Raw genomic sequence first — 13030 nt, 5'->3', positions numbered from 1 at the left:
ACACCCTCTGCGTTCAGTTAGACAGGTAACTCTTTATCCATAATACAGCAGGGGGTGTAAAGTCATAACACTTACATTTTTCCAGCTGCAGACTATGATTGATAATTTCAAAAACCACACTGAAGTCGAACAAAACAGCCCCCTCAATCTTTTTATCATCAATTTCTCTCAACCAATCAGTGGACGAGTATGAAGCGAGGGCCAACCAACGATAGCATACAGGTCGCAATGGTGGGTAGTATATGGGGCTTTGGTGACAAAACGGATGGCACTGTGATAGACTGCATCCAGTTTGTTGAGTAGAGTGTTTGAGGCTATTTTATAGATGACATCACTGAAGTCGAGGATCGGTAAGATGGTCAGTTTTACGAGGGTATGTTTGGCAGCATGAGTGAAGGATGCTTTGTTGCGAAATAGGAAGCCGATTCTAGATTTAATTTTGGATTGGAGATGCTTAATGTGAGTCTGGAAGGAGAGTTTACAGTCTAACCAGACACCTGGGTATTTGTTGTTGTCCACGTATTCTAAGTCAGAGCCGTCCAGAGTAGTGATGCTGGACGGGCGAGCAGGTGCGGGCAGTGATCGATTGAATAGAATGCATTTAGTTTTACTTGCGTTTAAGAGCAGTTGGAGGCCACGGAAGGAGAGTTGTATGGCATTGAAGCTCGTCTGGAGGTTAGTTAACACAGTGTCCAAAGAGGGGCCAGAAGTATACAGAATGATGTCGTCTGCGTAGAGGTGGATCAGAGAATCACCAGCAGCAAGAGCAACATCATTGATGTATACGGAGAAGAGTCGGCCCGAGAATTGAACCCTGTGGCACCCCCATAGAGACTGCCAGAGGTCCGGACAACAGGCCCTCCGATTTGACACACTGCACTCTATCTGAGAAGTAGTTGGTAAACCAGGCGAGGCAATCATTTGAGAAACCAAGGCTGTCGAGTCTGCCAATAAGAATGTGGTGATTGACAGAGTCGAAAGCCTTGGCCAGGTCGATGAATACGGCTGCACAGTAATGTCTCTTATTGATGGTGGTTATGTCGTCGTTTAGGACCTTGAGCGTGGCTGAGGTGCACCCACGACCAGCTCGGAAACCAGATTGCATAGCGGAGAAGGTACGGTGGGATTCGAAATGGTCGGTAATCTGTTTGTTAACTTGGCTTTCAAAGACCTTAGAAAGACAGAGTAGGATAGATATAGGTCTGTAGCAGTTTGGGTCTAGAGTGTCACCCCCTTTAAAGAGGGGATGACCGCGGCAGCTTTCCAATCTTTGGGAATCTCAGACGATACGAAAGAAAGGTTGAACAGGCTAGTAATAGGGGTTGCAACAATTTCGGCAGATCATTTTAGAAAGAGAGGGTCCAGATTGTCTAGCCCGGCTGATTTGTAGGGGTCCAGATTTTGCAGCTCTTTCAGAACATCAGCTATCTGGATTTGGGTGAAGGAGAAATGGTGGGGGCATTGGCAAGTTGCTGTGGGGGGTGCAGAGCTGTTGACCGGGGTAGGGGTAGCCAGGTGGAAAGCATGGCCAGCTGTAGAGAAATGCTTATTGAAATTCTCGATTATCGTAGATTTATCGGTGGTGACAGTTTTTCCTAGCCTCAGAGCAGTGGGCAGCTGGGAGGAGATGCTCTTATTCTCCATGGACTTTACAGTGTCCCAGAACTTTTTTTGAGTTAGTACTACAGGATGCATATTTCTGCTTGAAAAAGCTAGCCTTAGCTTTCCTAACTGCCTGTGTATATTTGAAAAGTTGCATATCACGGGGGCTATTCGATGCTAATGCAGAACGCCACAGGATGTTTTTGTGCTGGTCAAGGGCAGACAGGTCTGGAGTGAACCAAGGACTATATCTATTCCTAGTTCTAAATTCTTTGAATGGGGCATGCTTATTTAAGATGGTGAGGAAGGCACTTTTAAAGAATAGCCAGGCATCATCTACTGACGGGATGAGGTCAATGTCATTCCAGGATACCCCGGCCAGGTCGATTAGAAAGGCCTGCTCGTAGAAGTGTTTTAGGGAGCGTTTGACAGTGATGAGGGGTGGTCGTTTGGTCGCAGACCCATTACGGATGCAGGCAATGAGGCAGTGATCGCTGAGATCTTGATTGAAACAGCAGAGGTGTATTTGGAGGGCAAGTTAGTTAGGATGACATCTATGAGGGTGCCTGTGTTTACAGATTTGGGGTTGTACCTGGTAGGTTCATTGATCATTTGTGTGAGATTGAGGGCATCAAGCTTAGATTGTAGGATGGCCGGGGTGTTAAGCATGTTCCAGTTTAGGTCACCTAGTAGCATGAGCTCAGAAGATAGATGGGGGGCAATCAATTCACATATGGTATCGAGGGCACAGCTGGGGGCAGAGGGAGGTCTATAGCAAGCGGCAACAGTGAGAGACTTGGTTCTGGAAAGGTGAATTTTTAGAAGTAGAAGCTCGAATTGTTTGGGTACAGACTTGGATAGTAATACAGAACTCTGCAGGCTATCTTTGCAGTAGATTGCAACACCGCCCCCTTTGGCAGTTCTATCTTGGTGGAAAATGTTACAGTTAGCGATGGAGATTTCAGGGTATGTCATGCCTAAATTTGCTAATCTTGCCAATGAAAAAATAATTAAAGTAGTTATCAGTTGGTTTTGTGATGAATTATCCATCTGATTCAATGAATGATTGAGCTGAGTTTGACTTTTTCCCCCAAAATGTAATGTAAGGTTCACCAAAGCTTTTTAGTATCATTCTTTATGTCATTTCTTAGTTTCATAGTGTAGTTGTTACTTCTTTTTATTCAGTTTAGTGACATGATTTCTCAATTTGCAATATGTTTGCCAATCGGTTGTGCAGCCAGACTTCATTTGCCATTCCTTTTGCCTCATCTCTCTCAACCATACAATTTTTCAATTCCTCATCAATCCACAGGGGTTTAACAGTTTTTACAGTAATTTTCTTAAATGGGTGCATGCTTATTAGTAACTGGAATAAGCAATTGTGTCAAATGCAGTGTCTGTTTGCGCCTCATTACACACCACAGACCAACAAACATTCTTTACATCAACAACATAAGAATCGCTACAAAACTTATTGTTTGACCTCATACACTATATTAGGCCCAGCCTTTGGAACTTTGGTGTTCCTAGATATGGCTACTATAATGTGATCACTATATCCGATGGATCTGGATACTGCTTTCAAGCTAATTTCTGCAGCATTAGTAAAGATGTGATGAATACATGCTGATGATTTCATTCCTGTGCAGGAATTTGATGCTAATTAGCATTTTCGAACCTGAGAGTAAATTGAACCGAATATATTGATAAAAATCACCTTGTCCGAGAGAGATTTACATGGTTATCAAAACGTCACCAAGCACAACCCTCATTTTAAGTGTTTCTAAAATCCCCTATGGAAAAACTATTGGTTTTATGGCTTTCACACCTCCATTGTTGGGCTCAAGGCTTAAAAATCCTTCTTTAACCCGTCTCCTCCCCTTCCTCTACAATGATTGAAGTGGATTTAACAAGTGACATCAATAAGGGATCATAGCTTTCTATGTCATGGAAAGAGCAGGTCTTCTTTATGTTTTGTATACTCAGTGTATTTCACCATTCATGGTTCCCTTGATAAATCATTAGACAGTGAGTAACAGAGACAAGACTAAATGATGGCGTAAGATACCATCATTATTTTATCTTCTGATATCTGGGGACTTTGCAGCCAAATCTCACTTGCTTACTCAAGCCTATATACATTTCTCAAGATCAGCTAGTAACGTTACTGCGCAGACCTAGGTTCAAATGCAATTTGAAATCTTTCAAATACATTTAGCATTTGCTCTTTTCTGCCTGGATTGCCAGATGGCCAGGGTTTTCACCTTTTCGAAAATTCTATTGACTCTATTGTACCAGAAAAGCTCAATCCAGTCCAGAACATATTTCAAATGATTTCAAATAGCATTTGAACCCAGGTCTGGACTGAGGAGTCTGGAGGATCCACTGCAATCTGTCAAGCTGTCCTCTACCTAAGAACCATTATGTAAAGCCAGTCTAGTAGCTAGACCATTATCCTTCCCACCCCCAATATACCGGAAAATAGAAAAACACTAACTGTTTTCTTCATCTTCTCAATAAAACTAGTCTCTCGAGTAGAAGGTGCTCTGAAAGAAAAAGAAGACACATGTTATGTACTTTCAAAGTCTATTGAGAAAATCATACACTGAAAAATCATTCTTTCACCACTATATGCTGGGACATAAAACACTGCAAATCAATGATGCTTTTCACAAACAAGAAAAGCACACATGCCTGGTACAGGGACGATCACTTTTCACACTAATAGTTTCACACTATGCACATTAATAGGAATGTTACAAGCATGTCATTGGAGGACCTTCACACTTTCCTATAGCCTGGTTGCCAGATCGGTTTGTGTTTCAGCCAACATTGCTTGGCATGACAGTGAACACCACAACAGAGGAGTTGGCTAAAAGATTGCCAGGCTATCTTGTTTAAGAACCTATTCTCACTATGAGAGACTGCCAAGCAAGTGAGAAAATACCCTTGGCTAGACCTTTTACTGCAATGTAAACTTGTTAACTTGTCACATCTTCGACCGCTGCTTCCGGAGGTAGCGCATGTCACTGGCCCGATTGTCTGACCTTCATGTCTTAAAGTAATGATGGACTGTCGTTTCTCTTTGCTTATTTCAGCTGTTCTTGCCATAATATGGATGGTCCACAAATGAACTTTAAACAAGGCACACCTGTTAATTTAAATGCATTCCAGGTGACTACCTCATGAAGCTGGTTGAGAGAATGCCAAGAGTGTGCAAAGCTGTCATCAAGGCAAAGGGTGGCTACTTTGAAGAATCTCAAATATATTTTGATTTAACACTTTGTTTACATGATTCCATGTGTTTTTTCATAGTCTATGTCATCTATTATTCTACAATGTAGAAAATAGTAAAAATATAGAAAAACCCTGGAATGAGTAGGTGTGTCCAAACTTTTGACTGGTACTGTATTTAAAAAAGTGAGACTATCACATTTTGTACCATATGCCACAGTCTAAATGGAGACTGTACTTCCTGATTTGGCCTTGTTTTTGATTTGGTTCATTAAGAAATGCAATGCAATGCAATGCCATGACGGAATTGAGTTGGTCTCGTGTGTGTGTGTGTGTGTGTTCGCAGGTGGGAAGCTTCAGCTGGTATGCAACTGTGACAAAATTGGTTTAACTTTGGATAGCCTAGCCGGGGCTAGGTAGGAACCGCCAATTACACAATGTAAATGAGACAATACGTTCATGTTGCACACCATTTAGTTGTCATTAAACACTTTCAATATTTGTATATACATGTCTACTGTATTAGTTACGATATTTTAAAGTCATTGAAATTTGGAGCCATTGTAATTTTAACATTGTCCCATAGGGATATCCAAAGTCAACCCACATTTACCACAAGCACTCTGAATTGATGACTTCTGTGCTGCCCAATGTGGGCAGGATGGAAACAAACCCAACCGTCATTTGTTGTGATGCAGTCACAACCATAAGTCTCACAAAACTCAGTTTTGGACGAGACCGATTTTATGACCAAAAGTATCCTATTTACACTTTGTAGTCAAATTTGACAGTAGAATAAATGTTTGACTCATTCCATATCAAACATTTTATTGGTTACATACACATACTTAGCAGATGTTATTGCGGGTGTAGCGAAATGCTGGGTGTTCCTAGCTCCAACAGTGCAGTAGTATCTAACATTTCACAACAATAGACACAAATCTAAAAGTAAAAGAATGGAATTAATATATAAATATTAGATTTAGTCAATGCCACTCCGACGTTGCTCAATTACAGTAGAATGGAATACAGTATATACATATGAGATGAGTAAAGCAGTATGTGAACATTATTAAAGTGACGAGTGATTCCAAGTCTATGTATATAGGGCAGCAGCCTCTAAGGTGAGGGTTGCGTAACCGATGGGAGCCGGCTAGTGATGGCTATTTAACAGTCTGATGGCCGGCCTTGAGATAGCCGTTTTTCAGTCTCTCAGTCCCAGCTTGGATGCACCTGTAATGACCTCGCCTTCCGGACGATAGCGGGGTGAACAGGCCGTGGCCCAGGTGGTTTATGTCCTTGATCTTTTTGGCCTTCCTGTGACATCGGGTGCTGTAGGTGTACTCAATGACACAAATGCTGGATGGGGGGGAGGGGGGGGGGGGGGGTTTCTACTAAGCCAACATAAGGAAATGTTTTAAAGACAGTCATAGCAAGGTTCATTTAGCCATTTGATTTGGAGTTTTAGGCACTTAAGTTATATAAAAAAATATTTAACAATTATTTGAAACATTGAATTTGGCCTTATTGCTTAGTCCATAGAAACATTGAACAACAGCTTCATTAATGGATAAAGACAGCCACCCCACCCCCAAAAAATGTAAATTAAGTTTGATCTGAAGTGCCTGTCCTATATCTGAGAGATAAGAGGGAAAAAAATAATGTTTTGATGCATTTAACACCTTATTTTAGGCACTGAACTATCTTCATATATTCACTTCCATAATTTTTCTTACTGCTAACCAGCTACCTTCAGACTAGTGTTGTGAGGCTTGTGGGCGTCCTAGAGCAAACCGACATGTTAGTGAGCGACGCGCCTTTCCACAGAGGGGTCGTATTAGTGTGTAGCCCAAACGGTTTAGACAGAAGTTGGCAGATCGGCTGTACCAACTTCATACAAGTACCGTGATGCTTGTGGGGGTCGTAGAGCAAAACGGAAAACATCATCATACGTGTGAGTCTCACATCTTTCCATAGAGGGCTCAAAATATACTGACCAAAAATAAACGCAACAACTAGCGATTTTACTGCGTTACAGTTCATATAAGGAAATCGGTCAAGTCATTAGGCAGGAGTGCAGCCATGGGTGGGCCTGGAAACATAAGCTCACCCATTGGGGAGCCAGGCCCAGCCAATCAGAATTAGTTTTTCCCCCACATAAAGGCTGTATTACAGTCAGTTTCATCAGCTGTCCAGGTGGCTGGTGTCAGACAATCCCGCAGGTGAAGAAGCGGGATGTGGAGGTTCTTGGTTGGCGTGGTTACACATGGTCTGCGGTTGTGAGGCCGGTTGGACGTACTGCCAAATTCTCTAAAAAGAAGATGTTGGAGGCGGCTTATTGTAGAGAAATTAACATGAAATGATCTGGCAACAGCTCTGGTGGACATTCCTGCAGTCAGCATGCCAATTGTACGCTCCCTCAAAACTTGAGACATCTGTGGCATTCTGACAAAGGATAAAATGCTCACCAACAGGGATAAACACATTTGTGCACAACATTTGAGAAATATGTTTTTTCTGGGATAATTTATTTCAGCTTATGAAACATGGGGACAAGCAGTTTACATGTCGCGTTTATATTTTTGTTTAGTATAATAAATATAAGAGACCAGCAAAATGGATAAGTGTGGCGGTATAGCAGGAACAGCGGCGTCTAGTGGTCAAAACCTGGTAAACTACTTTATGGTAAATGATGCAAGCGACTTCAACTACTAATTTCTCTGTGGGGAAAAAAACTTTGCCAGATTCACAGGGAATACATTACATAGTATGGAAAAGCAATATTCCAAGCCACAGCTTCATACTAATTGTCCAAAAGAGAATTTATACTTTATACTGGTTGTTGGGGTGGGATTGGCATGGGGTGTGGGGGGGTACAGTCTGTGGGTGGCTTTTGTCCAACAAAATGTGGACTCCTCCCATCTTACACATTGGTAGGAAGAAGTTTGGTCCAAATCAGATGTTGGGTACTATATTTATTGAATATTATCTGAATCCTATAAATTAACATTTGGATGCAATCAATTAGCTGAATTTCTCAGAGATCAAATTATATTGAAACAAAATAATGATTCATGACTTGGTAACAGGAAATACATTTATTTCCACGACATACTTAAAAAGTAATGTTGGACTGAAGTTTCAAATACATGCAACTTAAAAGTTACTTATCACGCAACATCAATTTAAAATCTTTTGGATATCAGAGCAACCTTGAGGGAATTTTATTTGAGTGAGAAAAGGTTGTTCATAGAGGGAAGATATACAAAACCTTGCAGAGATCATATCCAACTGGAAAATCTCAATCTTAACCAAGACTTAAAAATAACTGATGTTGGCAAAATAAGGAGGGAAAGAGCATAACTAACGGAATTACAGTTAACGAAAATGTATGCTCAATTCAGTATAAACTAACGTATTATACAAGAGACAAAATGTACAAATTCTACAGCACAACAGCAGAGTCATGTCTTAAGTGTAAAACTAATAATTACTCAATAATTAATGCTTTCTGGGAATGGTGTAAAGTCCAGAAATTGTGGGTGGAAATAGAAAGATGGCTGCCAGAAGTATTACAATGTAAACGTACTTTTAATCCATCTGTCTGCATATTTCAAGACATGGCATATGGGAGTGTAGTGAGATACCCGATGGGTTGGACGATTCTCTTCTAATCACTCATCTTGAAAAAACAAAAATCAATCAATCCGCCATCACTAACCCAATGGAAAATTCTAATGATTTATTATTTAAATATTGAAAGTGCGTGGTCTATGGAGAAAAACAAAATGGTGTAGTTTCAGGCCATGTCACGGAAAGTGATGCAGGCGCTGTAGATGTGGGTGCGTGTTAGTGGGTCTGGCAGGTTTCAGCAAGATAAATCTAAGACTTTTTAAATACTTTTTAATGCCACTTGGAATGCAATTTCAGTCCAATTGTACGACAAAAAAAACTCTGCAAAAAGTACTGAAGGACACCAATTACTTAAGTTTAGGGACATTGTGCAAATGTGTTCATTAACAAGGAAACATTTAATGTATAGGGTTGACATTGTAACCAACAGCGCAATGTTAGCTGCATATAAAAAATGAATAAAACAATTGCTGGTGCCAATCCACTACCTACCAGACCTGGGACAACTGTAAGGGAAGAAACAACTTGCTCTCAGCTCTCTCTCGAATCGTGCTCCAACGCTCGTCAGATGAGGCAGGGCTTGCCAACTATTACAGACTACAAAGGGAAGCACAGCCGCGAGCTGCCCAGTGACAAGCCTACCAGATGAGCTAAATTACTCTATGCTCGCTTCGAGGCATGTAACACTGAAACATGCATGACAGCAGCAGCTGTTCCGAACGACTGTGTGATCACGCTCTCCGCAGCCGATGTAAGACCTTTAAACAGGTCAACATTCACAAGGCCGCAGGGCCAGACAGATTACCAGGACGTGTACTCCAAGCATGCGCTGACCAACTGGCAAGTGTCTTCACTGACATTTTCAACCTCAACACGATTATCCCAGAAACCCAATTTGCATACCACCCCAACAGATCCAATCTCTACTGTACTCCACACTGCCCTTTCACACCAGGACAAAATGAACACCTATGTGAGAAGGCATTCACTGGCTACAGCTCAGAGTTCAACACCATAGTGCCTTCAAAGCTCATCACTAAGCTAAGGACCCTGACACTAAACACCTCCCTCTGCAACTGGATCCTGGACTTCCTGATGGGCCGCCCCCAGGTGGTAAGGTTAGGTAACAACATATTCGCCACGCTGATCCTTAGCACACACCCGACGGGCCCCCGTGTTCAGTCCCCTCCTGTACTCCCTGTTCACTCATGACTGCATGGCCAGGCACGACTCCAACACCCTCATTAAGTTTGCCGATGACAGTGGTAGGCCTGATCGAGAATATAGGGAGGAGGTCAGAGACCTGGCCATGTGGTGCCAGGACAACAACCTCTCCCTCAATGTGATCAAGACTAAGGAGATGATTGTGGACCCATTCTCATCTACGGGGCTGTAGTGGAGCAGGTTGAGAGCTTCAAGTTCCTTGGTGTCCACATCAACAAACTAACATAGTCCAAGCACACCAAGACAGTCGTGAAGAGGGCACAACAAAACCTATTCCCCCTCAGGAGACTGAAAAGATTTGGCATCCTCAAAAGGTTCTACACCTGCACCATCGAGAGCATCCTGACTGGTTGCATCACTGCTTGGTATGGCAACTGCTCGGCCTCCGACCGCAAGGCACTACAGAGGGCAGTGCGTACGGCTCAGTACATCACCGGGGCCAAGCTTCCTGCCATCCAGGACCTCTATACTAGCTGGTGTCAGAGGAAGGCCCTAAAAATTGTCAAAGACTCCAGCCACCCTAGTCATAGACTGTTCTCTCTGCTACCACATGGAAAACGGTACCGGAGCGCCAAGTCTAGGTCCAAGAGGCTTCCAAACAGCTTCTACCCCCAAGCCATAAGACTACTGAACAGCTAATCAAATGGCTACCCAGATCTCTTGCATTGCCCCCCCTTTAGGCTGCTGCTACTCTGTTATTATCAATGCATAAGTCACTTTAATAATTCTACCCACATGTATATATTAACCTCAAATTACATCGACAATCAGGTGCCACCGCGCATTGACTCTGTACCAGTACCCCCTGTATTTAGCCTCGCTATTGTTATTTTACTGCTGCTCTTTAATTATTTGTAACTTTTTTTGATTTTTTTTGTATTTTTCTTTAAACTGCATTGTTGGTTAAGGGATTGTAAAGTAAGCATTTCACTGTAAGGTCTACTGTTGTATTTGGAACCGGTGACAAATGTATCATTTCTCTTAGTTCCGTGGCCTTACTCTCCAACTCCGCCTCGACTTGTTTCAATACAAATATTTTCTTCTTATATCTCCTCCTGAGGGTGCTGGACTTCGTGCTGAGCTGAGTCATGAAGGTGCTGGATTTTCCCTCTGCAAATTTGTCTGCATCCTTCTCCAGGCTGCCAGATACCTCAGGCAGTTTCTTTTTTCCCCCCTCTTCTGCTCATCTATGTGGTCCTCTGCAGCTTTTCTCTTCTGCCCTTACACAGCACGTTACCTCTTCCTCTTCTCCTGGTCCAGGTGTGCTCTGTATTTAGACCTTGCTGATCCAGCAGAGGTCAGCAGCTCCTTGGTGAGAGGGACCTTTACAACCCCACCACAGACTGACATAATCCCACACCAGTCTCTGGGTGATGACTGTACCCTCCTAGGGCTGTTGCGGTGACCGTATTACCGCTACACCTGCGGTCATGAGTCACGAAGGCAGTCAAATTCCACATGACCGTTTAGTCACGGTAATTAGGCTTCTCCAAGCTCCGATGGCGCTGCTGGTCATTAGTAGCCTATCAAACTTGTTAACTGCCTGATACTCAGCACGCCATTGTCCCTGTAATCACTCTGACATCAATGCAAATGTAATCGAAAATCAAATCAAACACTTCATGAAAGACCATGAGCTCATGTTGCGCAACATTTCTATAGGATATGCAAATGTGGAGAAAACAGAGTGATGGCCACTAATGAAAAGAGGAGGAACCCATCAACTTTGTATAGGCTAGGCCTACTATATTTATTTCTCAACTTTCCTAATTTAAAGCACATTGCTTATATTTACAACAGGAGTATAGCCTACCTGGCTGGCATGAAAATAATCCACGGGGAAAAGTGTCCTCCATTCGCTATTTAAGTGCATAGATGACATGTATTTTTTTCTGCTGCCCGTTTCTATACAGATGCATGATAACGGTCCATTCTAAATCATAATAAAATGTCACACATATACTAAATAATAGATGTAAAGACAAAGATCAAATCAAGAATAGTCTGATGGGTGACAATATTAGCCCATCACTTGTGAATTATATATTATGACTTGTGAATGAAGCCCAGCATAAGAAACAATGCCTTTTTTAGCGACTTGTTCGAATCATAGTTGCACACCTCATGTAGCCTAGCCCATAGGCCTATATGTTTTAATAAAGGTTTGTATCACAACTAAATTGGCCAAATAACTTCTTAAAATTAAGCACAATAATTCACTTTACAAGGGGTGTAGAGCCTAACTGGCATATACAGTGGGGAGAACAAGTATTTGATACACTGCCGATTTTGCAGGTACACTTCAACTGTGAGAGATGGAATCTAAAACAAAAATCCAGAAAAATGACATTGTATGATTTTTAAGTAATTAATTTGCATTTTATTGCATGACATAAGTATTTGATCACCTACCAACAAGTAAGAATTCCGGCTCTCACAGACCTGTTAGTTTTTCTTTAAGCCCTCCTGTTCTCCACTCATTACCTGTATTAACTGCACCTGTTTGAACTCGTTACCTGTATAAAAGACACCTGTCCACACAATCAAACAGACTCCAACCTCTCCACAATGGCCAAGACCAGAGAGCTGTGTAAGGACATCAGGGATAAAATTGTAGACCTGCACAAGGCTGGGATGGGTTACAGGACAATTGGCAAGCAGCTTGGTGAGAAGGCAACAACTGTTGGTGCAATTATTAGAAAATGGAAGAAGTTCAAGATGACGGTCAATCACCCTCAGTCTGGGGCTCCATGCAAGATCTCACCTCGTGGGGCATCAATGCTGATGAGGAAGGTGAGGGATCAGCCCAGAACTACACGGCAGGACCTGGTCAATGACCTGAAGAGAGCTGGGACCACAGTCTCAAAGAAAACCATTAGTAACACACTACGCCGTCATGGATTAAAATCCTGCAGCGCACGCAAGGTCCCCCTCTCAAGCCAGCGCATGTCCAGGCCCGTCTGAAGTTTGCCAATGACCATCTGGATGATCCAGAGGAGGAATGGGAGAAGGTCATGTGGTCTGATGAGACAAAAATAGAGCTTTTTGGTCTAAACTCCACTTGCCGTGTTTGGAGGAAGAAGGATGAGTACAACCCCAAGAACACCATCCCAACCGTGAAGCATGGAGGTGGAAACATCTTTCTTTGGGGATGCTTTTCTGCAAAGGGGACAGGACAACTGCACCGTATTGAGGGAAGGATGGATGGGGCCATGTATCGCGAGATCTTGGCCAACAACCTCCTTCCCTCAGTAAGAGCATTGAAGATGGGTTGTGGCTGGGTCTTCCAGCATGACAACGACCCGAAACACACAGCCAGGGCAACTAAGGAGTTGCT

The 13030-nt window shown here is 42.6% G+C and overlaps 1 protein-coding gene across 4 annotated transcripts in view; it reads right to left on the bottom strand.

Annotated features, from left to right (window-relative positions):
• The window catches only part of LOC106580677 (NADPH--cytochrome P450 reductase), a 47091-nt gene that overhangs the window by 17543 nt on the left and 16518 nt on the right, over window positions 1-13030 (bottom strand). For all 4 annotated transcript variants that reach the window (XM_014161992.3, XM_014161993.3, XM_014161991.3 and 1 more), the window contains one exon: window positions 4100-4148. In XM_014161992.3, the coding sequence (XP_014017467.3) occupies window positions 4100-4148 (49 nt within the window). The remainder of the gene's footprint in view (window positions 1-4099; window positions 4149-13030) is intronic.

This window comes from Salmo salar, chromosome 20, assembly GCF_965601325.2.
Source record: "Salmo salar chromosome 20, fSalSal1, whole genome shotgun sequence".
NCBI lineage: Eukaryota > Metazoa > Chordata > Actinopteri > Salmoniformes > Salmonidae > Salmo > Salmo salar.
The sequence above is the reverse complement of the archived record's forward strand: the minus strand, read 5'-3'. Positions and strand labels throughout refer to the sequence as shown.